Source organism: Microcaecilia unicolor, chromosome 1 (genome assembly GCF_901765095.1).
Source record: "Microcaecilia unicolor chromosome 1, aMicUni1.1, whole genome shotgun sequence".
In the NCBI taxonomy this organism is placed as follows: Eukaryota; Metazoa; Chordata; class Amphibia; order Gymnophiona; family Siphonopidae; genus Microcaecilia; species Microcaecilia unicolor.
The window spans coordinates 401,885,150-401,912,973 of record NC_044031.1 but is presented as its reverse complement, the minus strand read 5'-3'; the positions used below and the strand labels follow the sequence as shown (position 1 = coordinate 401,912,973).

General features: G+C 48.4%; 1 protein-coding gene across 1 annotated transcript in view; it reads right to left on the bottom strand.

The window, feature by feature from the left end:
* Positions 1-27,824, bottom strand: part of JARID2 (jumonji and AT-rich interaction domain containing 2) — a 538,197-nt gene that overhangs the window by 217,204 nt on the left and 293,169 nt on the right. The window contains 1 exon segment of the mRNA XM_030211245.1: positions 10,801-11,039. Coding sequence (XP_030067105.1) covers positions 10,801-11,039 — 239 coding nt within the window.

Here is a 27,824-nt window from a genome sequence, read left to right as displayed (position 1 = left end):
GCTGGAATGGGCTACAAAACCATCAGTAAGACGCTGGGCGAGAAGGAGACAACTGTTGGTGCCATAGTAAGAAAATGGAAGAAGTACAAAATGACTGTCAATCGACAAAGATCTGGGGCTCCACGCAAAATCTCACCTCGTGGGGTATCCTTGATCATGAGGAAGGTTAGAAATCAGCCTACAACTACAAGGGGGGAACTTGTCAATGATCTCAAGGCAGCTGGGACCACTGTCACCACGAAAACCATTGGTAACACATTACGACATAACGGATTGCAATCCTGCAGTGCCCGCAAGGTCCCCCTGCTCTGGAAGGCACATGTGACGGCCCGTCTGAAGTTTGCCAGTGAACACCTGGATGATGCCGAGAGTGATTGGGAGAAGGTGCTGTGGTCAGATGAGACAAAAATTGAGCTCTTTGGCATGAACTCAACTCACCGTGTTTGGAGGAAGAGAAATGCTGCCTATGACCCAAAGAACACCGTCCCCACTGTCAAGCATGGAGGTGGAAATGTTATGTTTTGGGGGGTGTTTCTCTGCTAAGGGCACAGGACTACTTCACCGCATCAATGGGAGAATGGATGGGGCCATGTACCGTACAATTCTGAGTGACAACCTCCTTCCCTCCGCCAGGGCCTTAAAAATGGTCGTGGCTGGGTCTTCCAGCACGACAATGACCCAAAACATACAGCCAAGGCAACAAAGGAGTGGCTCAGGAAGAAGCACATTAGGGTCATGGAGTGGCCTAGCCAGTCACCAGACCTTAATCCCATTGAAAACTTATGGAGGGAGCTGAAGCTGCGAGTTGCCAAGCGACAGCCCAGAACTCTTAATGATTTAGAGATGATCTGCAAAGAGGAGTGGACCAAAATTCCTCCGGACATGTGTGCAAACCTCATCATCAACTACAGAAGACGTCTGACCGCTGTGCTTGCCAACAAGGGTTTTGCCACCAAGTATTAGGTCTTGTTTGCCAGAGGGATTAAATACTTATTTCCCTCTGCAGAATGCAAATAAATTCATATACTTTCCACAATGTGATTTTCCGGATTTAATTTGTGATGTGCTATCTCTCACTGTTACCAATAACCTACCCTTCAATTATGGGCTGCTCATGTCTTTGTCAGTGGGCAAACTTACAAAATCAGCAAGGGATCAAATACTTATTTCCACCACTGTACTTAGTTGGATCAAGGGTTTCCTAACCACTAGAACATATCAAGTGAAATCAAATTCAAACACATCATCACCGTGGAAAGCAGACTGCGGAGTACCTCAAGGATCACCACTATCACCGATCCTTTCCAACCTAATGATGACCCCACTAGCCAAGTCCTTATCCGACCAAGACCTTGACCCTTTCATCTATGCGGATGATGTCACAATATACATTCCTTACAAACATGATCTGACAGAGATCACCAACAAAATTAAGCTCCGCTTGAACACCGTGAACTCATGGGCAAATGCATTTCAACTAAAACTCAATACAGAAAAAACACACTGTCTCATCCTCTCATCCCAATACAATACGAACAACCCCACAAATATAAACACCCCAGATTACACCCTCCCCATCTCAGACAGCCTGAAAATCCTTGGCGTTACAACCAACCAGAACCTTACACTAGAGAGCCATGTGAAATCTACAACAAGAAAATGTTCCACTCAATGTGGAAACTCAAACGCGTGAAACCATTCTTCCAGAGGGGAAACATTTCGCAACCTGATACAATCAATGGTTCTAAGCCATACAGACTACTGCAATGGAATTTATGCGGGATGCAAAGAACAACTCATAAAGAAACTTCAGACCGCTCAAAACACGGCAGCCAGGCTGATATTTGGAAAAACGCGATTCGAAAGCGCCAAACCCCTCCGAGAAAAATTGAACTGGCTCCCAATCAAAGAACAAATTGCTTTCAAAATCTGCACCCTGGTTCATAAAATTATCTATAGCGAGGCCCCAGGATACATGACAGACCTCATTGACCTACCAATCAGAAATACAACCATATCAACACCAACATATCTAAAACTCCACTACCCAAGCTGCAAAGGACTCAAATACAAATCAATTCATGCGTCCAGCTTTTCCTACATAAGCACACAACTATGGAACGCATTACCAAAAGCCATGAAAACAACGTATAACCACCTAAACTTCCGGAAATCACTAAAAACTTACCTGTTCAAAAAGGCATACCCTACCGACCCAACTTAAATGCCTGAACCCTGCAACACTATGAAACCAAAGCACGTAATGGACATAACGTAGCTCTTCCTCTATACGATTCCCTAATATATCTGTTCCACATGAACCTCATTTTACCACATCACTGTGTAACTGTTTATACCGGAATTGGCGAACGCCTTTATGGTACTATGCAAGCCACATTGAGCCTGGAAATAGGTGGGAAAATGTGGGATACAAATGTAATAAATAAATAACAAATGCTCATTGGGTCTGATGGTTCTTATTATAGATAAAACTGATGAGATCTCAACCACCATTCAGACAGAAATGGACACAATCAGTGAAGGATTAAAATTAAAAGAATCACTGGAGACCTTCCAGAGACAGCACGAAGATCTTAAATATAAGATTGAACAATTTTGTTCTGATCTACAAAAGCTGAAAATAAAGAGGTTTCATAGGGAGGAGAAAGACCATGAGACAAGAAATGTGTACCCTTGGTTAGAGAAGAGCACGGAATGTGTGCCCCCACCGTTCGAGGAAGATGAGTGTAGTATTTGGGATGACAGCTCCTCAGGTGCTGAAAGACCTTTTTTAGGAAGAGGACGGGGGAGGTGGGGAGAACCCATGGGAGTAGATCACGGCGAGGCGGAAGAGCAGGAGATTTACAAGATCTGTCATAGTGAATTTATCTTCCCATGTACTCTCCGTCGAAGAACGTCAACTACTCTCTAAGGGCTTGTCGTTTGTTCCGACTAGCCACCTGGATCCCTTCCAAATCAGGGTCGAGTTAGAAAACTTTTTGAGGATTTTGCAATTGAGAACGTTTTTTTGCAGAGGAGGGAGAGGGTGCTCCTGATTTGTCATATGTGAAAAGGAAATCCCGATGGTCCCCTCCCGGGCCAATGGATCCCATTTTAGCTTCCTTCCGCCTCCTAGTGCTTAAGGAGTTTGAAAGTCTAGAAAACGCCTCCTGGAGGAGACGAAGTTGAAATTTAACGAATAAGGAAGAGAACGCTTTGGAATCTTTGAGAACCAACACAAGAATTGTGATAAGGAGGGCGGATAAGGGTGGCGCCATTGTGATCCAAGAGAGGGATCACTATGTCGCAGAAATCACTAGACAACTCCAAGTTGGATCTGATTATAAACAATTAATGACTGATCCGACCCCCAAATTACAACAACATATTTTCAGGCTGACTAGTGAAGCTTACGCTGGCAGGGTGTTAACCCAAAAGGAGTTTCGTTTTCTTAACTCATCTCATCCTAAGATCCCCGTCTTCTATACTCTTCCCAAAATCCACAAGACTTTGGTACATCCTCCTGGAAGACCTATTATCTCCAGTAGAGGATCCGTTTTGGAACCACTATCGATGTTCATGGATTGCTTTTTACAGCCATTAGTTATGGAAGGAGAGTCCTATCTGAAGGATACAACACACTTCCTACAAACATTAGCAGCCTATGAAACTAAAGCACACGGTTCCATCATGGCAACTCTTGATGTGACCTCCCTTTACACGGTCATTCCCAAGGATGAAGCCTTGGAAGTCCTAGAGCTGTTTTTGGATTCCAGGGAGCCTAGTCGAGTTCCAACTTCCTTTATCTTGGCTCTAAAAGGCCTGGCTATGAAGAGAAACTTTTTCCTATTTGAAGACAAATTGTTTCAACAGATCTCTGGCATTGCAATGGGAGCCACGATGGCCCCTTCGGTAGCTAATTTCTATATGAGAGCTTTCGAACAAAGATTTGTGTACACTGCTGTGCTCTATGAATGTGTGTGCTTGTGGGTCCGACATATTGACGACGTATTTTTATTGTGGACGGGCGATGAGTGAGAGCTACGCCAATTTGTTTCGGACTTGAATGGTTGTCACCCTCGGATCCAGTTCACACTGCATATGAACTTTTTTGAATTATCCTTCTTAGATGTATAGTTAAGGAACACGGGGGAAGGCTTCACTACAGCCATCTTATATAAGACAGAGAGAAACACTTTTTTATATTATGGGAGTTGCCACCCTATGGCGTTGAAGAACAGTTTGCCGTTCTCCCAGTTTTTGAGGCACCGATGTATGTTCCAGTGATCAAGATTTTAGGCAACAATCTAGTATCCTGTCTGACAAACTGTTAGCTCGAGGATACCCCAAACTAGTACACAGTGCCTATTGCCAAACACGCTTTAATCACCGTGACCTACTACTAGCACCAAAACCCACCACAACCTTAGAAGATGATACAGCATTGATATATGTAATGCAATATAACCCAGCCTCACCACGAGTAGCTTCCATCCTTAAGAAGCCTTGGTTGTTGATACGGACTATACCACAGTTCAAAGATGCACTGATACATTTTGCTTACAGCACATGCAAAAATCAAAGAATTTTTGAACCCCGTGGTTTTACCCATTGCTACTGGGATAACAAGACAATCAATGACTAATATGAGCCACTTTAAATGTGGCAATTGTGCTTTTTTGCCAGATAATGGAGGAAACCCCGATGTTGGTCAACCCTTTGGACCAGAGGAGGTATACCCTTAAAGCTAGCATTTCATGCAAATCGAGTTATGTGATCTATTGCCTGAAGTGCCCTTGTAAAATAATTTATGTGGGCCAGACCTCTAGGGCACTCTCGGTTCGTCTTACAGAACATAACAGCTCCATACAAACAGGGAAGATCGGATTGCCCTTAGTGTCACACTGTATTCGGTATCAGCACGCATTTGAGGACCTAAGATGCGTGGTTCTACAAGTGGTGTTTTGCTCCCAATGGGGAGGAGATCACTGTCGAGTTCTTTTGCAGCAAGAGCAGAAATGGATATTTAAATTGCGTTCTCTGGAACCTGATGGTTTGAACTCTCACTTAAGAGTAGTGCCACTTTTTCTGAGTCACTGATTGGCTGAATTTGACAGCGTCTGACGTCACATCAGCTATATTACAGAGGTCCAGTGTGTTGTGTCAGATGTCGAGTGGAGCACTGTGAAGTCGAGTTGCGACTGTCCTAAGTATTGTGAATGTTTGCGTTTAGAAGTTCTATACTTGCAGGCTGAAGATGTAAGCGAAGGGCCACATTGACACACACATTATTTAGACAGCAGGAAGTCAATCTTATTTTGAAGGTTTTTTGGTCGATGATGAAGGGAAGATCATAGAGATCTGTTTAGCTCCGGTAGATCTAATGTATCTAGGAGCTCTTTCAGGCCTTTTTCCTTCCTACATGGTGCTGCAAGAATTTTTGAGAGTTAGAACAGCACTTCCATCTATTCAAACCTATTAAGTCATTTTTGGCAAGAGGAAATTTTTTGGAGACAGTTTTCTAAAGAATTAGCATTTCCACACCCCCATTTATTTTGAGTTTTAATGGTGAAAGAAAGCCAAGAGTGTTCAATAGGAGAACAGAGTAAAGGATGCAAATTATCCCCATTAACTTCAAAGCAGCCAGTAGATGCATGGAAAAAGACAATTTGAAGTGTCTATATACAAATGCTAGAGGCCTTAAAATTAAGATAGGAGAATTGGAGTATATAGCGTTAAATGAAGAGGTAGATATAATAGGCATTTCAGAGAACTGGTGGAAGGAGAACAACAAAGATTTGTAACAGAGTGGACACCCGGGAGGGAGTGGAAAACATGAAAAAGGATCTGCGGAAGCTAGAAGAATGGTCTAAGGTTTGGCAATTAAAACTCAATGCGAAGAAATGCAAAGTGATGCACTTAGGGAGTAGAAATCCACGGGAGACGTATGTGTTAGGTGGTGAAAGTCTGATAGGTACCGAAGGGGAGAGGGATCTTGGGGTGATAGTATCTGAGGATCTGAAGGCGACTAAACAGTGTGACAAGGGCGGTGGCCGTAAGTAGATGGTTGCTAGGCTGTATAGAGAGGGGGAGTGACCAGCAGAAGAAAAAGAGGTTTTAATGCCCCTGTATAAGTCGTTGGTGAGGCCCCACCTGGAGTATTGTGTTCAGTTCTGGAGGCCATATCTTGCTAAGGATGTAAAAAGAATTGAAGCGGTGCAAAGAAAAGCTACGAGAATGCTATGGGATTTGCGTTACAAGGCGTATGAGGAGAGACTTGCGGACCTGGAGGAAAGGAGAAAGAGGGGTGATATGATACAGACGTTCAAATATTTGAAAGGTATTAATCCGCAAATGAACCTTTTCCGGAGATGGGAAGGAGGTAGAACTAGAGGGCATGAAATGAGATTGAAGGTGGGCAGACTCAAGAAAAATGTCAGGAAGTATTTTTTTCATGGAGAGAGTGGTGGATGCTTGGAATGCCCTCCCGTGGGAGGTGGTGGATAGGAAAACGGTAACGGAATTCAAACATGCATGGGATAAACATAAAGGAATCCTGTTCCGAGGGAATGGATCCTCAGAAGCTTAGCTGAGATTGGGTGGCATAGCCGGTGGTGGGAAGCGTGGCTGGTGGTTGGGAGGCGGGGATAGTGCTGGGCAGACTTATACGGTCTGTGCCAGAGCTGATGGTGGGAAGGGGGCTGGTGGTTGGGAGGCAAGGATAGTGCTGGGCAGACTTATACGGTCTGTGCCCTAAAAATGACAGATACAAATCAAGGTAAGGTATACACAAAAAGTAGCACATATGAGTTTATCTTGTTGGGCAGACTGGATGGACCATGCAGGTCTTTTTCTGTCGTCATCTACTATGTTACTATGTTAGCAAGGTACAAAGTATATCGCAATGATAAAGTGGGTCAAATTTGGGGGGAGGGGGCTGTGCTATATGTTAAAGAGGGAATTAAGTTAAACAAAATAAACATTCTATATGAAACAGATAGCAGCGTGGAATCTTTAAGGATAGAAAATTCCAGATGTGAAGGGAAGGAGTATACTGGTAGGGCTGAACTATCGTCCGCCAGGTCAGAATGAACAGAGACATGAAAATATGTTTACAGAAATTAGGAAAGCTGGCAAATTGGGCAACATTATAATAATGGGTGATTTCAATTATCCTAATACTGACTGGATAAATGTTAAATCAGGGAGTGCTAAGGAGGTAAAATTTCTAGCTGTAATAAATGACTGCTTCTTGGAGCAACTGGTCCAGGAATAGACAAAAGGGGGAGCTATTTTGGATCTAATCCTTAGGCGAATGCAGGCATAGTAAGAGAAGAAACTGTGTTGAATCTGCTGGGAACAGTGATCATTACATGACTAAATTTGAGCTGATATCTGGAGTGAAATCAATAAGGAACTCTACTGCAGCAGCATTTAATATTTGAAAGGATGATTATGACAAAAAGAGGAAAATTATTTTAAAAAAGCTGAAAGGATCGGCCACAAATGTTAGGACTTCAAATCAGGCATGGATGTTGTTTACAAATACCATCGTGGAAGCCCAGACTAGATTTAATCCATGTATTAACAAAGGTGGAAAACAGAGCATATGACAGCCAGCATGGTTAAAAGGTGAGGTGGAAGAGGCTATTAGAACCAAAAGAACATCCTTCAAAAAATTGAAAAATGATCCGACTGAAGAAAATAAGAAGCAACATAAGTTCTGTCAACCTCGATGCAAAGCACTGATAAAGAAGGCTAAAAGAGAATATGAGGAAAAATTTCCTGCGGATACAAAAACTCATAGTAACACTTTCAGGTATATCAGAAGCAGGAATCTATGGGACTGTTAAATCAGGAAGGAGCAAAAAAAGAGCAGTCAGGGAGGACAAGGCCATAGTGGAGAGACTGACAGAACTTATGTTGCTTCTTATTTTCTTCATTCTTTACTTCGGTCTTTACGGATACATCCTGTACTGGAAATGATTTTCAAGAGTAACAATGCAGAGCAACTGAAAGAAATCTCAGTGAACTTGGAAGATGTACTGAGCCAAATTGACTGAATGCAAACATGAAATTGCTGATATGCTGCTAGTGATCAGCAACCTGTCATTAAAATTGTCCATAGTACCTGAAGACTGGAGGGTGGCCAATTGACGCCGATTTTTAAAAAGGGTTTCAGGGATGATCCCGGAAATTAATTACAGACCAGTAAGCCTGATTTCAGTGCCTGGCAAAAACTATTACAAAGAATAAAATTACGGAACATATAGACAAACTGCTTCTATATGAGGAAAGGCTAAAGAGGTTAGGGCTCTTCAGCTTGGAAAAGAAATGGCTGAGGGGGGGGTCTACAAAATCCTGATTGGTCTGCAGCAGGTGGAGATGAACTGATTTTTTACTCGTTCAAAAAGCACACAGAGCAGGGGACACTCAATGAAATTGAATGAAAATACTTTTAAAACAAATAGGAGGAAATATTTTTTCACTTGAAGAATAGCTACGCTCTGGAACACTTCGCCTGAGGATGTGGTAACGGCGGTTAGTGTATCTGGGTTTTAAAAGGTTTGGACAAGTTCCTGGAGGAAAGGCCCATAGTCTGTTATTGAGATGGACATGGGGGAAGCCACTGCTTGCCCTAGGATTGGTAGGATGAAATGGTGCTAACTGGGTTTCTGCCAGGTACTTGTGACATGGATTGACTATTGCTAGAAGCAAAATACTGGGCTAGATGGACCATTGGTGTGACCCAGTATGGCTGTTCTTACGTCACTTTTCTGCCCGAGTTCAGGAAGGCTGACAGGCCAAGCCTCACCAATATTCTTCACCAGAGCCGGCGCAACCTGGTAAGCATGGCAGGGATGCGCTGATCTCTGGAGGGCGCCACAAGACATGCTTACTGCTGCTGGGACAGGTCCTCACGATCCTCACCTGCCCACTTTTCCTTCCTGCCACCCTGCCTTTAAAACTTTTATTTTACCTGAAGTCGCAGTGTCGGCAGTGAAAACGGCAGGCTCAGACTGGCTCGCCTCCAGCCTTCCCTTCCGTCTCAGTGTCCCTCCAACATGGAAAGTGGAAATTATGTCAGAGGAGGGCGGGACACTGAGAAGGAATGGTCATCACTCCCACCTCCCATGGAGGCAAGAGACACTGACGCTGCACTGGGGAACCAGAGACCGAAGAATCCAGCTCCTGCGAATTAGGATGCCCTGCGGGCGCGTGCCCCAAGTCTCTCCTCCACTCGGGCCCACTAGCCTGCACATTGTGCAGCGTCCCAAGGAGGAGTAGCCTAATGGTTAGTGCAGTGGGCTTTGATCCTGGCAACCTGGGCTCGATTCCCACTGCAGTTCCTTGTGACCTTGGGCAAGTCACTTAACACTCCATTGCCCCAGGTACAAAAAACTTAGATAGATAGTGAGCCCCCTAGGGACAGAGAAAGTACCTGTATATAATGTGTACAGCACTGCATATGTCTAGTAGAACTATAAAAATGATTAGTAGTAGTAATAGTGTCACCCTCCACACAAGGAGCACCGTGTAACACCCTCCATGGGAGCTGCCATTATCGATACCGTCAGCCGCTCTGGGAAGAATGCCGCGCATTGTGCTACTCACTCTCTCCGGCTTGAATCTTCAGGGTGGGTATTTTTTTTTCTTGAGCTGGGAATGCCTGACAAGCAGATTCTTTTTTTTTTTCTTTCTTTCTTTTTTAAACATGCCACTACACTGCATCCCCAGTCACCGGGGGAAATTCACCACATGGGGTCCACGCTCCAAGGGCCACAGCCCCTCCCCACCCTTGCATAGCCAGGGAACAGCCCAGCAACAGGCCTGTCAAATTCTTTTTTTTTTTATTTTCAGGAAACCTGGCTGCTGAACAGGTTCTCACATGGAGAGCAGAGAAGGAAAGCAGAGGGAAAGCGCAGGACTCCCCAGGGACCTAGCACCACTAGGTATGTGAGCTCTACAATTGCTCACCACCTCTACCTCCACCTGCTGGTCGATGGACATGACTACCCACAGGTCCTGGAATAGTGGGAAGTAACATAATGGAATTAATGAAACTGTTTGAAGGCTGCAGGGAAGCCCTTGAGAAAAACACTTACTCTGAGACCAGTTCTCTAGAACCTTTCGTTTTCCATATATGTCATGAAAAAATTCCAAGCACCTGTTCTAACACATACCACTATCAAACCTGTTGAACTATGGTCAGTCAATTACTGTCTGCTCTCAAAGCTTGCTCTGCCAACAAACAGTAGGTTTACTTAGAATTCTATTTGGAGGTGATGGATATTATAATTTATTTATTTTTTTAATTACATGATAATGCAAGGTGATTTAATGAAAACACAGTAAGCTTGTGTTCAATGGGAAGAACATTGGTATATATTTAAAAAAAAAAAAAAAAAAAGCCCAGTTCTAGTGGCATGGCATGATATACTTAAGGCTGGATATTATAACCCTGTTCTCATACTCTAATGCACTGTAATGATCATCATGCAGTCAACCTTTCCTCTTGCTTTCACTTTTTAGCTTACTGAGGTTGCTGCAATGTCGTCCTAAATCCCTTTCTCCTCCCCCAGCTGCCTACTACAAATTAGCATAATGTGGGATTCTAACACTATATTTGTGGCAAGCCAGTAAAATAGCTTGTACACCAACAAGACAAGTTGTAAATACAAATGTTCAGCCTCGGAAGGAGACAGCATTTCCAATTCATGACTACAATGTGGTGAAATAAAATACCAGTTCCCTGATCTCCATTCTGTGGATCTACTTTTGTGTAAAACAACACCTCACCTGTTTCTTTAAGTCCTGAGGAGACCTGTGAAGGGTATGGTGGTTATTAGCAGTCAGCCCTTTTGCTGAGGCGTTTGTGTTAGTAGCAGGGTGGTGGTGGTGGTGGTTAGAAGCAGCAGTCTGCTCCTTTCGACTCTCAGCTCTCTCACTGTTTCGCTCTTTCCCAGGTGTGGCCTCTCTGCTTCTGTGTTTGTGAGTAGAATCTTTCTCTTTTGAAGATTTGCTGGAGCTATTAAAAACTTGGGAGGGGGTAGAGGGGAAAAAAGAAAAGCCTTAAGAATTACCCCAAGTTTCATTGGGCAGTCAGCAACTAAGAAAAATTACCCAATGCATTTTAGATAAAACTGTATACAGTACATACAAGCATATAAGATAACATACACAATGTTTTATTTATTACCTGTTCAATTCCCTTTCCCTGAGTCCTGCTAGACCAGTCCAGACCTATGGGTTATATTCCCCTATCTACAATGGAGGCAAAGTAAGTGTTTTCTACGATAAATAATACTGTTACTGATAAAGGGAAAATTAGGTTCTTACCTTGGTGATTTCTTTCCTTTAGTCACAGCAGATGAATCCATTAACTGATGGGTTGTATCCGCCTACCAGCAGGTAGAGATAGAGAACACTGAAAAACCATAGTGCCCTCTTGGACGGCTAGCTCCATCTGCCTTCGGTATTTGAAACTTCCAAAGCAGAGTGAATCCTCAAAGTAGAATAACATGAACTTTCCTCACAGCGAACGAACGCCCCAAAACAGGAGCAATAACCATACAAAGGAGGGACAATCTCAACCTCCTGTGATAGAACAGTATATAGAAATCCTGAAAACTGTTTTGCAACTCCTCCCGATGAGGGAACATATCTGCATCAGAGAAATGAACAAAAAACAGAGTCAGACAGGGAGGGATCATGGATTCATCTGCTGTGACTAAAGGAAAGAAAATTACCAAGGTAAGAACCTAATTTTCCCTTCCTTGTCATCAGCAGCAGATGAATCCATTAACTGATGGGATGTACAAAAGCACTCCCCTTGTTAGAGCGGGAACAAGTAACTCCGCGAGCAAGCACCTGCGCTCCAAAATGCGCGTCCCGCTGCGCTGCAACATCCAGCCTGTAATGCCAGACAAAAGAGAGCTTAGAAGCCCAAGTAGCCGCACTACAGATATCTTGAAGAGAGAGTGCCCCCCGTTTCAGCCCACGAAGAGGAAATCGCTCTCGTGGAGTGCGCTTTGAACGCATCAGGCGGAGACTGCCCTGACAGCAGATATGCAGAAAAAACGACTTCCTTGAGCCAACGGGCTATAGTGGCCTTAGACGCTGGAGACCCTCTTCAAGGACCTAATAACACAAAAAGGTGATCGAAAGTCCTGAAAGCATTAGAAATCTTCAGATATTGCAACAGAGCCCTGCGGACATCCAAAAGATGCAACTGCCCAAAAGATTCCGGAAACTCCTGTCTAGAGAAGGAGAACAGATAAATGGGCTGGTTCAGGTGAAACGCTGAAACCACCTTAGGCAGGAAGGAAGGCACAATACGTACCGTTACTCCGGACTCTGAGAATTGCAGAAAGGGGTCTCGACAGGACAGCGCCTAGAGCTTAGACACATGTCTCGCTGAGGTCATGGCCACCAAAAAGACTGTCTTTAGAGTCACATCCTTCTCCGAAGCTCGCCTCAGCGGCTCGAAGGGCGAACACTGGAGAGCCTTCAACACTAGCCCCAGGTTCCAAGCCGGACATGGCAGCCGCACAGGCGGGCGCAGCCGGAGAGGCCTCTTAGAAATCGGGCAACGTCCGGATGAGCAGCCAGGGAACAGCCAGAAACCTTCCCTCAAAAGCATGCCAATGCTGCCACTTGCACTCGCAGAGAATTGTAGGCCGAGCCTTTTTGTAATCCAACCTGCAAAAAGTCAAGTATCTGCGAGACTGTAGCCCGCGTGGGTGTGATCGCCTTTGAAACACACCACGCCTCAAACAGGCGCCAGATCCGAGCATAAGCAACGGAGGTGGACCACTTGCGGGCCTGCAAGAGAGTGGAGATGACTTTGTTAGAATAGCCTTTGTCTCTCAATTGCGCCCTCTCAAGAGCCATGCCGTAAGACCAAAGCGGCAGGGATCCTCCATGGTCACCGGTCCCTGCATCAACAGGTTCGGCACCAGAGGCAAAGGAAGAGGGGCCTCCACCAGCATCCGCCAGAGGTCTGCGTACCACGGACGCCTGGGCCAATCTGGGGCAATGAGAATCATCACTCCTCGATGTAGCCGAATTTGCAGGAGGACTCACCCAATCAAGGCCCAAGGAGGGAACACATACAGGAGGCCCGAGGGCCAGGGTTGAGCCAGAGCATCCAACCCGGCCAGGCGAGGAACTCTCCCGTCTGCTGAAAAAGCACGGGACTTTGGCGTTGGCGCTTGACGCCATTAGATCCGCTATGGGCGTACCCCATTTGGCACAGAGCTGAAGAAACACTTCGTCTGCCAGTTCCGTCGATTTGATGCCTGCTTAGGAAATCGGCATGCACGTTGCTCTGACCTGCTATATGCGCCGCAGAAAGAAGGTGCAGGTGTAGCTCGGCCCAGTGGCAAATCTGAGCGGCCTCTGCGGCCAATGCTCTGGGTGCCGCCCTGGCGATTTATGTAGGCCACCGCTGTCGTGTTGTCCGACAGAACTCTGACAGCCAGCCCCCTCCAGAGTCTTGTGAAAGGCCAGAAAAGCCTGGAATATCACTCTCAGTTCAAAGCGATTGATGGACCACCCCGTTTCCTCGGGTGTCCACAGACCCTGGGCATAGTTTCCCTGGCAATGTGCTCCCCAGCCGACCAGGCTGGCATCGCTTATCACCAGGCACCAAGAAGGAAGCACCAGCAGCATTCCTCACCGCAGCATGCTGTTGGAGAGCCACCATTCCATACTGAGCCAGGTTGCAGGGAGCCATGTTAGTCTGCGTTGATAATCCTGGGACATTGGAGACCATCGTTGAAGCAGGGCAATCTGCAGAGGTCTCAAGTGCACTCTCGCCCATGGCACTACCTCCAAAGAGGCTGTCATCAACCCCAGTAGCTGGACAAAGTCCCAAGCTCGCGAGCGAGGCAGACGGACCTGATTCTGAAGCTTGGACCGCCTTTGGTCGGGTAGAAAGACAAACCCAGAGGCCGTGTCGAACCGGACCCCCAAATATTTGAGAGACTGAGAGGGGGTCCGGTGACTTTTGGGTATATTGACGACCCAGCCTAGAGACTGCAGTACTGTGACCACTCTGGCTGTGGCCAGACAACTTTCGTCTGCCGAATCCGCTCTGATGAGCCAGTCGTCGAGGTACGGGTGAACCCTAATACCCTCTCGCCTGAGAAAGGCAGCTACTACCACCATTACCTTGGAAAAGGTGCGGGGAGCTGTGGCGAGGCCAAACGGCAAGGCCGGAAACTGGAAATGTTTTCCTAGCACTGCAAAGTGGAGAAACCGTTGATGCGGGGGCCAAATAGGAATGTGCAAGTAAGCTTCTTTTAGGTCCAGAGACATGAGAAACTCTCCTGGCTGTACCGCCACAATGACAGAGCGCAGGGCTTCCATGCGAAAATGTCGCACTCTTAGTGCCTCGTTGACTGACCTTAAGTCGAGGATCGGTCGGAAAGACCCGCCTTTTCGAGGCACCACAAAGTAAATGGAGTAGCGACCGCAGCCGCGTTTGGCGGGAGGCACAGGGATCACCGCTCCAAGGTGCAACAAGACTTGTAAAGTCTCCTCTACCGCTGCCCGTTTGACGGCAGTACCACATCGGGACTCCAAAAACACGTCTCACCGGGGCGCTGAATTCCAATCGGTAACCTTCTATGATCAGGTCCAGGACCCAATGATCTGAGGTAATCTTGATCCATTCCTCAAGAAAGAGGGAAAGGCGTCCTCCTACTGCAGGAATCGAGGAATGGACCGGCGCCCCGTCATTGAGGGGGCCGCCCCTGAACTCCAGGCCTTGATCCGGCCATTGCGGAGCGCTTGTCCGAGCAAAAGGAGTTCCTCTGGTGAAAACGGGCACGTTGAGAAAACCCAGCAGAGCGCCCCAGGCGATACCTGCGAGCTTCACGGAAGCGAGGTCTGGAAGAGGAGGGCCACACAGAATGCTTGGAAGAAGGCCTCGGCCTATACTTGGATATCCGCTGGGGCTTAGGGTCCCCCAGGTCTTTAACAATTTTCTCCAGCTCCTCTCCAAATAACAGGTGGCCCCGAAAGGGTAGCCTCACCAGCCTGTGCTTAGAGGCCATATCAGCCGCCCAATGCCGTAGCCATAGAAGGCGGCGGGCAGCAACCGCCACAGACTTCTGTTTAGTTGAAGCTCAGACCAGATCATAAAGGGCATCAGCCAAAAATGACAGGGCCGACTCCATCCGCGGGGCAACCTCAGCGAGGGACTCCGCACCATCCGCGGGCTGCTCCACTGCCTGTTGTAACCAGGAGAGACAGGCTCGGGCAGCAAGGAACTGCAAATAGACGCCCTTTAGGCGAGGCCCGATATTTCAAAGGACCGTTTCAAAGCAGATTCAAGCTGCCGGTCCTGCATGTCTTTCAGGGCAACCCCTCCCTCTACGGGGAGGGTGGTCTTTTTAGTCACCGCTGTGACCAAAACATCCACTTTAGGCATCCCCAAAGGGGCCAAGTGCTCCTCATTTAGAGGGTAAAGCTGACCCATAGTCCTGGCCACTTTCAAAGGCCCTTCGGGTTCAGACCATTGAGCTGAAATAAGCTCTTGGATGGAGTCATGCAAAGAAAAGGCTCGAGCAGGCTTTTTAGTACTCGCCATCCTAGGATTACCAGAGGAGGCCTTGCCCTTGGCAGGATCATCAATCGAGAAGACCTGCAGGGCGTCAGAAATGAGCGCTGGCAGCTCATCGCGGTGGAAAATCCTCACCGCATTGGGATCATCCAGATCTGGTGGCAAACCAGCACCTTCCTCTGGCTCATCAGCCCATGAGGCCCTGCCAGAACCCTCAGAATCCCCACAACCCGACCACCGAGGGGGGGGGGGGGGAGTGCGCCACTCACCGACGGGGAATTTACCCGTCTATGTTTAGCATCCTTCCAACGCTTGGGGGAAGTAGCCAGCCCCAGGCCATCAACACCTGGGGGGAAACCAGGTAGCAGCGCAGTGTCAGACACCTGCGGCAGAGCTCTTTTCAGCATGAAGAGGGACTCACCCTGACTCTCCACCTCCGAATTAGGAGTAACGGGAATAGAAGGTCCTCTGGTAGCCTCTGACCGAGGCGTCCCCCTGCACTCAGACTCCTCCGCAACAGCGAGGGTCAAGACATGCGGCGCTTCCAAAATGGCGCCCGCTGCCAGCTCCATTGAGTGGGAAGAATCCTCGCTCGCCATGCTCATACTAGCTCTAGCGTCTAAAGAGCATGTCTTACAGAGCCTCGCTGCTGATCTGTGTTTACCACAACAGGAGCAGCGTTTAACTCCCTCAGCAGCCATCGCTCAACCAGACGGAATTATATAAGTAAAATGGCGGCTTCACGCTAAAACTTACCCCGTTCGGAATGGCGTCCGCGGGACCTCCCCGGAGGAGCTGGGCACCACTCTCACCTCAAAAGACCGAGTCAAACGAGCTCCTGTCAAGCAGTACGCTGAAAATAGCCTCAGAATAATTACGCAGAATCAATATGTACTCATTTTTTTGTTTTAACGCTGTGAGGAAAGTTGGAGGCAGGCAGCAACCGAGGTACTCCGGTAGGCAGGGGGATGGGTAAGGCAGGGAAAGGGCGAACCTATATGCCTTCAAAGTGGGCACCACCAGCCACAACACCCCAGCTTCAACTGGCAAAGCACAGGAGCCACCCCAGGCAGAATGTTTTCCAGGAGCTGATCAAGCTACGTTCACACCTGCTGGGAGATAGAGAAATACTGAAGGCAGATGGAGCTAGCCGTCCAGAGGGCACTATGGTTTTTCAGTGTTCTCTATCTCCACCTGCTGGTAGGCGGATACAACCCATCAGTTAATGTTTTCATCTGCTGCTGATGACAAGGAAGGTCATTCTGAAACAGTGCTGCAATACTTATGGTGAATTAATGCAAATTAAGTGACAACAAAAACACTAACTGCTTTCTAAACTATAAATTTTAGAAAAGGACAACTAAACTATGGACTCAATTAAATTTTTCTTCAAAGAAGCACAGGGGGTGTACACTTAATGAATGAATACCAGACATATCATATATTCCCCACACACAAAAAAAACTTTCAAGTGCACTTGGATAAGTTGCCTATACATGCTGCATCTTATGAACTCCAGAAAGCAGCTCTCTTTGGCACAATGCAAATACTACTGCGAGTGTTAGCAGAAAATTTGAGACACTTGGGATCATATTCCACAAGACCCAGCTTAAGAGTGAGGTTCATTATTGTCATGGTATGTGCAAAATTAACCTACTTGGAGAAATTGCCCCCCACACCCGAAAGAAAGTAACACTCAGGAACAGATATATACCAGCTTGCTCACTTTTCGTAGGAGGAGCCTCATTTATCACATATCTGACTACTATAAAGACTAACTTCTATGGATAAATTAAGCCCATAAAACCACATTAGTCCAAAATCTACTTTTCCCCTTGTCTTTCTGACTCTGGGTTCTTTTCTCATGAACCTTTTCTTTTCCATACTGCCTGCAAGACCGATCAAAGTGGTGTACATTCAGGCCTGGAAGGCTCACAATCTGAGTTTGTACTTGAGGCAATGGAGGGTTGAGTGACTTGCCCAAAATCACAAGAAGCTGCATAGAAAATCTCACCACTCCAAAGGGCTGTTGGATGTCACCTTAAGACAACCTCAAATGCCAGTTATGACTGCTGCCTTTCCATCCTGGTCCATGTGCACCACCTCCCCCAAAGCCCAGCTGGCCCCAAATGGAAGATCCAAACCCACAATCTCAGGGCCGCCAAGAGACTGAGCCAGGCCCGGGGTAGGGCGGGCCACGCAGCAGAGTGAAGAGCAGCGCTGGAGAAAACCTTCTTCTGCTGGCGGGGCCTGGGGGGACCCTTGGCAGTCAAACCAGGGGCCCTGGTCCGAAGTCCTGCTGTGTCTGCTCCTCCCCAACCTCCAAGGGGGCCCTGGTGCCTGTTTTCTCTCTTCTGCTCCTGTCTGGAAATGATCACCCAGGTCCCGTCAGGAGCAGGAGAGAAAGACCCAGGTGCCGGACCCCCCCCTTGGAGGCCCGAGGAATTTAGATTCCCCCGCCCCCCACTTCTTGGCAGATATGCACAACCTTCCTACATACTATGGCACTGCAGCTCTGGTCTGAACGATTCACATTTGGCAAAGAGAATGCAGAAGAATAAATAAGTAGGAAGTCAAAAGTCAAGAGTTGTGAAAAATGATCAAGTTCCTGATAGAAAATCTATACTATAATATTAAGTGTTACAACATAATAGCATGTATGGGGAATGCAAATTAACATTTCCTCTCAAGTTAACCACTATCAGACTAGCTAAAGTAACATTCCTGCAGGTGGTTAATAAGTTACTTGCATCCATGAGCACGTATGAGCCTCAAAAACAACCAAGAGGTGGAATCTGCTCTGAACAAGTTAGGCCCAAAGAATCACTTTAATCATCACTGAGCAGGAGCAGGTGTAATGATTTTATAAGAAAAAGGAGAAATAGAATAATGCAGTTTTCCTGAATGAAGGGCTCGGGGGGGGGGGGGGGGGGGGTCACTTGGATAAGGAGCTCTCTGAAATAAAAGATTTAAAAAGTAGTCTATAATATACTTCAACTTCACATATTCCATGACGTATGCAATGAAATCACAAATGATTAGGGCAGTACATTTAACATGTTTTAATGTGCTAAAATTCTTAATTTGCATTAATAATTTTAATGGGAAAATTAGGTTCTTACCATGATAATTTTCTTTCCTTTAGTCATAGCAGATGAAGCCATTACATATGGGTTGTGTCCATCAACCAGCAGGGGGAGATAGAGAGCACTCAACTTTTCTCAGTGCCTCATGGCCAGCTAGCTACACTGCCTCTTCAGTATTTGAAGCTTCCAAAGCAGTATGGCAAACTGCAATGGGAATAACGAACTTTCTTCACAGCGAACGATGGCCCCTTAACAAACACAGCAACATAGTAAATGACGGCAGAAAAAGACCTGCATGGTCCATCCAGTCTGCCCTACAAGATAAACTCATATGTGCTACTTTTTGTGTATATCTTACCTTGATTTGTACCTGTCCTTTTCAGGACACAGACCATGTAAGTCTGTCCAGCACTATCCCCGCCTCCCAACCACCAGCCCTGCCTCCCACCACCGGCTCTGGCACAGACCGTATAAGTCTGCCCAGCAGGAGGGAATGAACTCATCCTCCTGGAGGGAATAAACTCGTCCTCCACTTTGAATAAACGGAAGGAATACTTGCATCCTCCTGGAGGGAATAAACTCATCCTCCCAAAACATGAACTGGAGGGAATGAACTCATCCTCCTATAACTGTAACAAGAATCCTGAAGACTCATAGCTTCATCTGCTATGACTAAAGGAAAGAAAATTATCACGGTAAGAACCTAATTTTCCCTTCCTTGTCATCAAGCAGATGAAGCCATTACGTATGGGATGTAACAAAGCAATCCCTAAATAGGGTGGGAACAAGCCACACCACGCGCTAGCACCTGTGCTCCAAAACGCGCATCCCTCCTGGCAGCCACATCCAGCCTGTAATGTCGGGCGAAAGAGAGCTTAGAAGCCCATGTTGCAGCACTGCAAATCTCATGAAGAAATAGTGCTCCAGTTTCCGCCCAGGAAGAGGAAATCGCTCTTTTGGAATGTGCCTTAAAGGCTTCAGGCGGAGCCCGGCCAGACAGCAGATATGCCAAAAAGATAGCTTCTTTGAGCCAACGGGCAATAGTGGCTTTAGACGCTGAAGACCCTCTGTGAGGACCTGCAAACAGCACAAAAAGATGATCAGAGGTCCTGAAAGAATTTGTAATTCGCAGATACTGCAACAGAGTCCTGCGCACATCCAAAAGGTGCAACTGCCCAAATGAATCTGGAAACTCCTCAACAAAGGAGGGAAGAAAAACAGGCTGGTTTAGGTGAAACGCTGAAACCACCTTAGGTATGAAGGAAGGCATGGTCCGAACCGTGACCCCTGACTCTGAGAATTGCAGAAAAGGGTCTCTACAGGACAGCGCCTGGAGCTGACACCCGTCTCGCTGAGGTAACGGCCACTAAAAAGACGGCCTTCAGTGTCAAATCTTTCTCTGAAGCACGCCGAAGCGGTTCAAAGGGAGCCCCTGAAGGGCCTTCAATACTAACCCGAGGTTCCAAGCTGGACAAGGTGCCAGCACGGGAGGACGGAGCCGAAGCACCCCTCTAAGAAACCGTGCCACATCTGGATGAGCAGCTAAGGACACGCCTTCAACCTTGCCACGCGGGGAGGCCAATGCTGCCACTTGCACCCGCAGGAAATTATAGGCCAAGCCTTTGTGTACACCATCCTGCAAAAAGTCCAGAATCGGCAAGACAGGAGCCCGCAAACGGAGAAAGCGCTCTTGAAACACACCAGACTTCAAACTGGCGCCAAATCCTGGCATAAGCCATGGAAGTGGAGCGCTTACGGGCCTGCGGAAGAGTGGAAATTACCTTATTTGAGTAGCCTTTATCTCTCAATTGCGCCCTCTCAATCGCCATGCCATAAGACCAAAGCGGCAGGCGTCCTCCATGGCCACCGGACCCTGTGACAACAGGTGCGGAACCAGAGGTAACAGAAAGCTAGCCTCCAACAGCATCTGTCGGAGGTCCGCATACCAAGGCCTCCTGGACCAATCCGAGGCGATGAGCACCACTTCTCCTGGATGCAGCCGAATCCGCAGGAGCACTCGCCCTATCAAGGGCCACAGAGGGAAGACATACAGCAAGCCCAGGGGCCAGGGTTGAGCCAAGGCATTCAACCCAGCAGAGCAAGGATCCCTCCGTCTGCTGAAGAAGCACGGGACTTTGGCATTGGAACTGGTCGCCATAAGATCCATCACTGGCTTGCCCCATTTGGCACATACAGTGGGGGAAATAAGTATTTGATCCCTTGCTGATTTTGTAAGTTTGCCCACTGACAAAGACATGAGCAGCCCATAATTGAAGGGTAGGTTATTGGTAACAGTGAGAGATAGCACATCACAAATTAAATCCGGAAAATCACATTGTGGAAAGTATATGAATTTATTTGCATTCTGCAGAGGGAAATAAGTATTTGATCCCCCACCAACCAGTAAGAGATCTGGCCCCTACAGACCAGGTAGATGCTCCAAATCAACTCGTTACCTGCATGACAGACAGCTGTCGGCAATGGTCACCTGTATGAAAGACACCTGTCCACAGACTCAGTGAATCAGTCAGACTCTAACCTCTACAAAATGGCCAAGAGCAAGGAGCTGTCTAAGGATGTCAGGGACAAGATCATACACCTGCACAAGGCTGGAATGGGCTACAAAACCATCAGTAAGACGCTGGGCGAGAAGGAGACAACTGTTGGTGCCATAGTAAGAAAATGGAAGAAGTACAAAATGACTGTCAATCGACAAAGATCTGGGGCTCCACGCAAAATCTCACCTCGTGGGGTATCCTTGATCATGAGGAAGGTTAGAAATCAGCCTACAACTACAAGGGGGGAACTTGTCAATGATCTCAAGGCAGCTGGGACCACTGTCACCACGAAAACCATTGGTAACACATTACGACATAACGGATTGCAATCCTGCAGTGCCCGCAAGGTCCCCCTGCTCCGGAAGGCACATGTGACGGCCCGTCTGAAGTTTGCCAGTGAACACCTGGATGATGCCGAGAGTGATTGGGAGAAGGTGCTGTGGTCAGATGAGACAAAAATTGAGCTCTTTGGCATGAACTCAACTCGCCGTGTTTGGAGGAAGAGAAATGCTGCCTATGACCCAAAGAACACCGTCCCCACTGTCAAGCATGGAGGTGGAAATGTTATGTTTTGGGGGTGTTTCTCTGCTAAGGGCACAGGACTACTTCACCGCATCAATGGGAGAATGGATGGGGCCATGTACCGTACAATTCTGAGTGACAACCTCCTTCCCTCCGCCAGGGCCTTAAAAATGGGTCGTGGCTGGGTCTTCCAGCACGACAATGACCCAAAACATACAGCCAAGGCAACAAAGGAGTGGCTCAGGAAGAAGCACATTAGGGTCTTGGAGTGGCCTAGCCAGTCACCAGACCTTAATCCCATTGAAAACTTATGGAGGGAGCTGAAGCTGCGAGTTGCCAAGCGACAGCCCAGAACTCTTAATGATTTAGAGATGATCTGCAAAGAGGAGTGGACCAAAATTCCTCCTGACATGTGTGCAAACCTCATCATCAACTACAGAAGACGTCTGACCGCTGTGCTTGCCAACAAGGGTTTTGCCACCAAGTATTAGGTCTTGTTTGCCAGAGGGATTAAATACTTATTTCCCTCTGCAGAATGCAAATAAATTCATATACTTTCCACAATGTGATTTTCCGGATTTAATTTGTGATGTGCTATCTCTCACTGTTACCAATAACCTACCCTTCAATTATGGGCTGCTCATGTCTTTGTCAGTGGGCAAACTTACAAAATCAGCAAGGGATCAAATACTTATTTCCCCCACTGTATCTGTAGGAATACATCGTCTGCTAGTTCCCACTCCGCTGGATCGATCTGATGCCTGCTTAGATAGTCGGCTTGCACGTTGCTCTGACCTGCAATGTGAGCTGCTGACAGGGACTGTAGATGCAGCTTGGCTCAGTGGCAAATTTGCTCGGCCTGCGTGGCTAGAGCTCTGCACTGAGTGCCGCCTTGTAGGCCACTGCTGTCGTGTTGTCCGACATCACTCGGACAGCCAATCCTTCCAGGGTCACTTGAAAGGCCAGAAGAGCCAGAAACACCGCTTTCAACTCCAGGCGGTTGATAGACCACTCCGACTCGTCGGGCGTCCACAGACCCTGGGCATGCTTCCCCTGGCAATGTGCGCCCCAGCCCTTCAGGCTGGCATCTGTCACCACTAGACACCAATCGGGGAGCGCCAGCGGCATTCCCTGCCGCAACATGCTATCCGAGAGCCACCACTCCATACTGAGGCGGGCCGCAGGGAGCCAAGAAAGTCTGCACTGATAATCCTGAGATACTGGAGACCATCGTTGAAGTAGAGAATACTGTACAGGTCTCAGGTGCGCTCTCGCCCATGGCACCACTTCCAAGGTGGCCGTCATCGATCCCAACAGCTGGACAATGTCCCAAGCTCACGGGCAGGGCATCCTCAGGAGCAGACGGACCTGATTCTGAAGCTTGCACCGCCTTTGTTCGGGAAGAAACACATAGCCCGAGGCTGTGTCGAACCTGGCCCCCAAATATTCTAGAGATTGTGAGGGGGTCAGGTAACTTTTGGCCATATTGACGACCCAGCCCAGAGATTGAAGGACTGAAACCACTCTGGCTGTAGCTAGATGACTCTTTTTTTCTGAGTCTGCTCTGATGAGCCAGTCGTCTAGGTAAGGGTGAACCCGGATACCCTCTCGTCTGAGAAAGGCAGCTACTACCACCATTACCTTGGAGAAGGTTTGGGGAGCTGTGGTGAGGCCAAAAGGCAAGGCCCGAAACTGGAAATGTTTTCCCAACACCGCAAACCGCAGAAACTTCTGGTGCGGGGGCCAAATTGGAATGTGCAAGTAAGGTTCTTTCAGGTCCAGAGACGTGAGAAACTCTCCTGGCTGTACCGCCGCAATGACGGAGCGCAGGGTTTCCATGTGAAAATGCCGCACTCTTAAGGACTTGTTTAGCTTTTTTAAGTCCAGGATCGGGCGAAAAGACCCGCCTTTTCGTGGCACCACAAAGTAAATGGAGTAGCGGCCTAGACCTTGTTTGGCGGGAGGCACTGGGGTCACAGCCCCTATCTGGCACAGACTGTGCAGAGTCTCCTCTACCGCCGCCCGTTTGGCGGCAGAACCGCATCAGGACTCCACAAATATGTCTCTCACCGGGGCATCGAATTCTATTTGGTATCCGTCTCTGATCAGGTCCAAGACCCGCTGATCTGCGGAGATTTTGGCACACTCCTCGAAAAAGAGGGAAAGTCTTCCTCCGATGACAGGAAACGAGGAGAGGGCTGGCACACCATCATTGAGACGGTCGCCCCTGAACTCCAGGCCTTGAACCGGCAGCTGCGGAACGTTTGTCCGAGCGAAAGGAGTTTCTCTGCTGAAAGCGGGCACACGAAGTGAACCCAGAAGCACGCCCCGGGCGGTACCTTCTAGCTTCACGGAAGCGAGGTCTGTAAGAGGAGCGGACTGCCTGACCCTTAGAGGAAGGCTTCGGCCTATCTTCGGGCAAGCGCTGAGGTTTGGAATCCTCCAGGCCTTTAACAATGTTTTCCAGCTCCTCAACAAACTGGAGAAGGCCTTGAAGGGGCAACTTCACCAACCTTTGCTTAGAGGCCATGTCCGCTGCCCAATGTCGTAGCCAAAGAATGCGGCGAGCCGCCACTGCTACAGCCATTTGTTTAGCCGAAGCTCTGACCATATCATAAAGGGCGTCAGCCAAAAAGGACAAGGCCAACTCCATCCGCGGAGCCACTTCAGATAAGGTCTCCGCTCCATCACCGGGCTGTTCCACTGCCTGCTGTAACCAAGCCAGGCAGGTTCTAGCAGCATAACAACTGCATGCAGACGCCCGAACAGTGAGACCTGCCAAATCAAAGGACTGCTTCAGAGCTGAATCAAGCCTGCGGTCTTGAATATCCTTCAGGGCAACACTGCCTTCAACAGGGAGGGTAGTTCTCTTTCTCACAGCCGTGACCAGGGCATCTACTTTAGGCATTGCAAAGCGAGCCAAATGTTCCTCACTACGAGGGTATAATTGCCCCATAGCCCTGGCAACCTTCAAAGGTCCTTCGGGGTCAGCCCATTGAGCCGAAATAAGCTCTTGGATGGAGTCATGCAAAGGAAAGGCTCGAGCAGGCTTTCTGGTACTAGCCATCCTTGGATTAACTGAGGAGGCTGTGCCACTCCCAGGATCTTCAATCGAGAGGTCTTGTAAGGCATCTGAAATAAGCGCTGGCAGCTCCTTGTGGTGGAAAATCCTCACCGCAGATGGATCATCAAGTTCCTGTGGCAATTCTGCACCCGACTCTGGCTCCTCAGCCCAAGAAGTTCTGCCAGACCCCTCAGAATCCTCATAGCCCGACCACGGGGGGGGGGGGGGGGGGGGGGAAGGGGGGTGCGCCACATTCAGAAGGGGAATTAGCCCTTCTGCGTTTATCAGGAGGATAAGAAACAGGCAAAGCCAACTCCAAAAGGCCAGGATCCACTGGGGAAGGGGGGGGGCAGGGAGAGGGTCCGAAGATCCCTGTGGAAGAGCTCTTTTAAGCATGTATGCCCTTTGCAGCATTAAAACAAAATCAGGGAAGAAAACCGCTCCCTGACCGCCCGGATCCTGACCAGGGCTATCAGCTCTATTATTAGCCTCACTCAGAGGACCCCCCCCCCCCGGATTCAGGGCTCTCCGTTGCAACGGAGGCCGCGCCATGTGGAAAATCCAAAATGGCGTCCGCTGCCAGCTTAGAGTGCAAAAGATCGCTGCTCGCCATGCTCGGGCCGGCTCTACCGTCTCTACAGCACGAATTACAAAGCCCCATTGCTGATTTGCGCTTGCCACATTTAGAACAGCGCTTTACAGTCACTGCAGCCATCGCCGAAAATGGCGGTAAAATTAAAAAATGGCGGTTCGCGCCAAAAACGTCCTGATCGCGGGCCCACCCCGGAGGAGTCAGAAAACACTCTTACCTCACTGGACCAAGTATCACAGCTCCGGTCCTGCAGAAGAATCTCAAGAAAAAAACCTAGTTTCCAAGATCGCTGCGCTAAAGCGTGACGCGACTTTAATTATTTATTTATTTATTTATGCTGTGAGGAAAGCAGAGGCAAAAGAGGTAAATAAAAACACTCCGGAGGCTCAGATAAGTGGGAAAGGCAGGGAAAGGCGAACCAATGTGCCTGCATCCACTGAGTGGGAAAGGACAGGGAAAAGCAAGCTAATATGTCCACATCCACGGGGGCTTGGGTAAGGCAGGGAAAGGGCTGACCTATGTGCCTTCAAAGTGAAGCTGCTATAGCCTCTAACACCCCAGCTAACAACTGGCAAGCCAGGAGCCACCCCCAGGCAGATTTTGATGGAGCTCGAAGAAGCTGCAGCCACCCTGCTTGGGGAGATAGAGAATACTGAAGAGGCAGTGGAGCTGGCTGGCCATGAGGCACTGAGAAAAGTTGAGTGCCCTCTATCTCCCCCTGCTGGTTGATGGACACAACCCATACGTAATGGTTTCATCTGCTTGATGACAAGGAAGTATTAATTGTGTGAAGATGCTTGCTCTGGTTCCGCTATCTTTCTCCCTTTCCTCCTCTACCAGACTCTTCCTCCTTACGATATATTTTTCTCTCCTACCGCTGCCCCCTCACTCCCCTGTGCTCCTGCAGCTTGTTCTCTTCTACATGCCACACCCCCCCTGCTGCTGCTGCCGCAGTACACTGGCAGCCTTTTCTCTCCTGCCACCTCGCTCTCTGGCATCTCATTTCCACCCCTACACGTGAGGCCCTCCAAACTTAGCTTGTACACACAGCGGCATTAAACACACGCTGCTGCACTCCTCTGTAATCGGAGCCCTCCCTCTCTAGCATCCAGCCTCCTCTGAAGGAATTTCCTGTTTCCTGCTGTAGGAGTCAGACGCTAGAGAGGGAGGGCTCCAGTTAGGAGCGGAGCAGCGTGTGTTTAATGCCGCTGTGTGTACAAGGCAAGTTCGGAGGGCCATGCGAAGTGGGGAACGAAATGCCAGAGAACATGGGGTGGCAGGAAACAAGCTGCAGGAGCATTGGGGAGGGAGGAGGTAAGTGGTAGGAGAGGAAAAAATATATGCAGGAGAGAGGAAGTCTGGGAGAGAGTCATGGGGTGATAGGAAAGAAAAGGCTATTGGGGGGGGGGGGGGGGGTAGGGGAGAAGGGAGGGGGGTAGGAGAGAAAGTGGGGCGGCTAGAGAGAAAAAGCAGTAAGAGCACAGGCGCCCCGTATAAGAGGCTTTGGGAAGCTATGCCTCCCCAGCCAAGCTGTGACCTTTTCTGTCGCCGCCCACCCCCCACTGAGCGATAAGGGAAAGGCAGGCCGGAGCGGAGGTGAGCTGTCACTGCAACTTCTAATTGTGCAAGGCAGCGTTTGATGACTAACATGCTTTTCTCTTGTCTGCTTAGAAAAGTGTCCTGCAATCTGAGCTTCGGACTTGACGGTGGGGGTGGGGGGGGGATCGGAAGATTACTGATGGAAAATCTTGCTGGCTGCAGGGAATTCTGCTGTAGAAAGGAAGCTTCAGCTCTGGGCAGACCCCGCCGCCCCCCCCCCCCCCCTGTGTTTTTCACTTCCAACAGGGTATAGGAAAGTTCAGTGCACTTCATGCTTTACAGTGAGTTCCTCATTCCCCTGCTTTCGAAAAGTTTCCCAGCTTCACTCAGATTGAAGTTCCTTTTGATTAAAATTTATAGAGAAGAGGATGGGATTTATCAAGCAACGAGACCTGATTAATGGTAAAATTATGTATCATACCTGATAATTTTCTTTCCCTTAATCATAACCGATCAATCCATAGACTGGTGGGTTGTGTCCATCTACCAGCAGGTGGAGATAGAGAGCAATCTTTCGCCTCCCTATATGTGGTCATGTGCTGCCGGAAATTCCCCAGTATGTCGATATCGAAGCTCCATCCGCAGGACTCAGCACTTAGAGAATTACACCCACAAAGGGACACTCTTGCCCAGCTCACAATCGCCGAAGCGGGGGGAGGGAAAATATTCCAGCGCACCACCGCCGGGGTGGTGGGCGGGAAACTACACCCGCCAACGCGGGGGGGAACTGGCTTATCCTGCTACCGCAACCGCGGGAGGAGCTGGCTTACCCTAACACCGCCGAAGCGGGAGGGATACAAAGCTACCCTACAGCCGCACGAAGCGGGAGGGA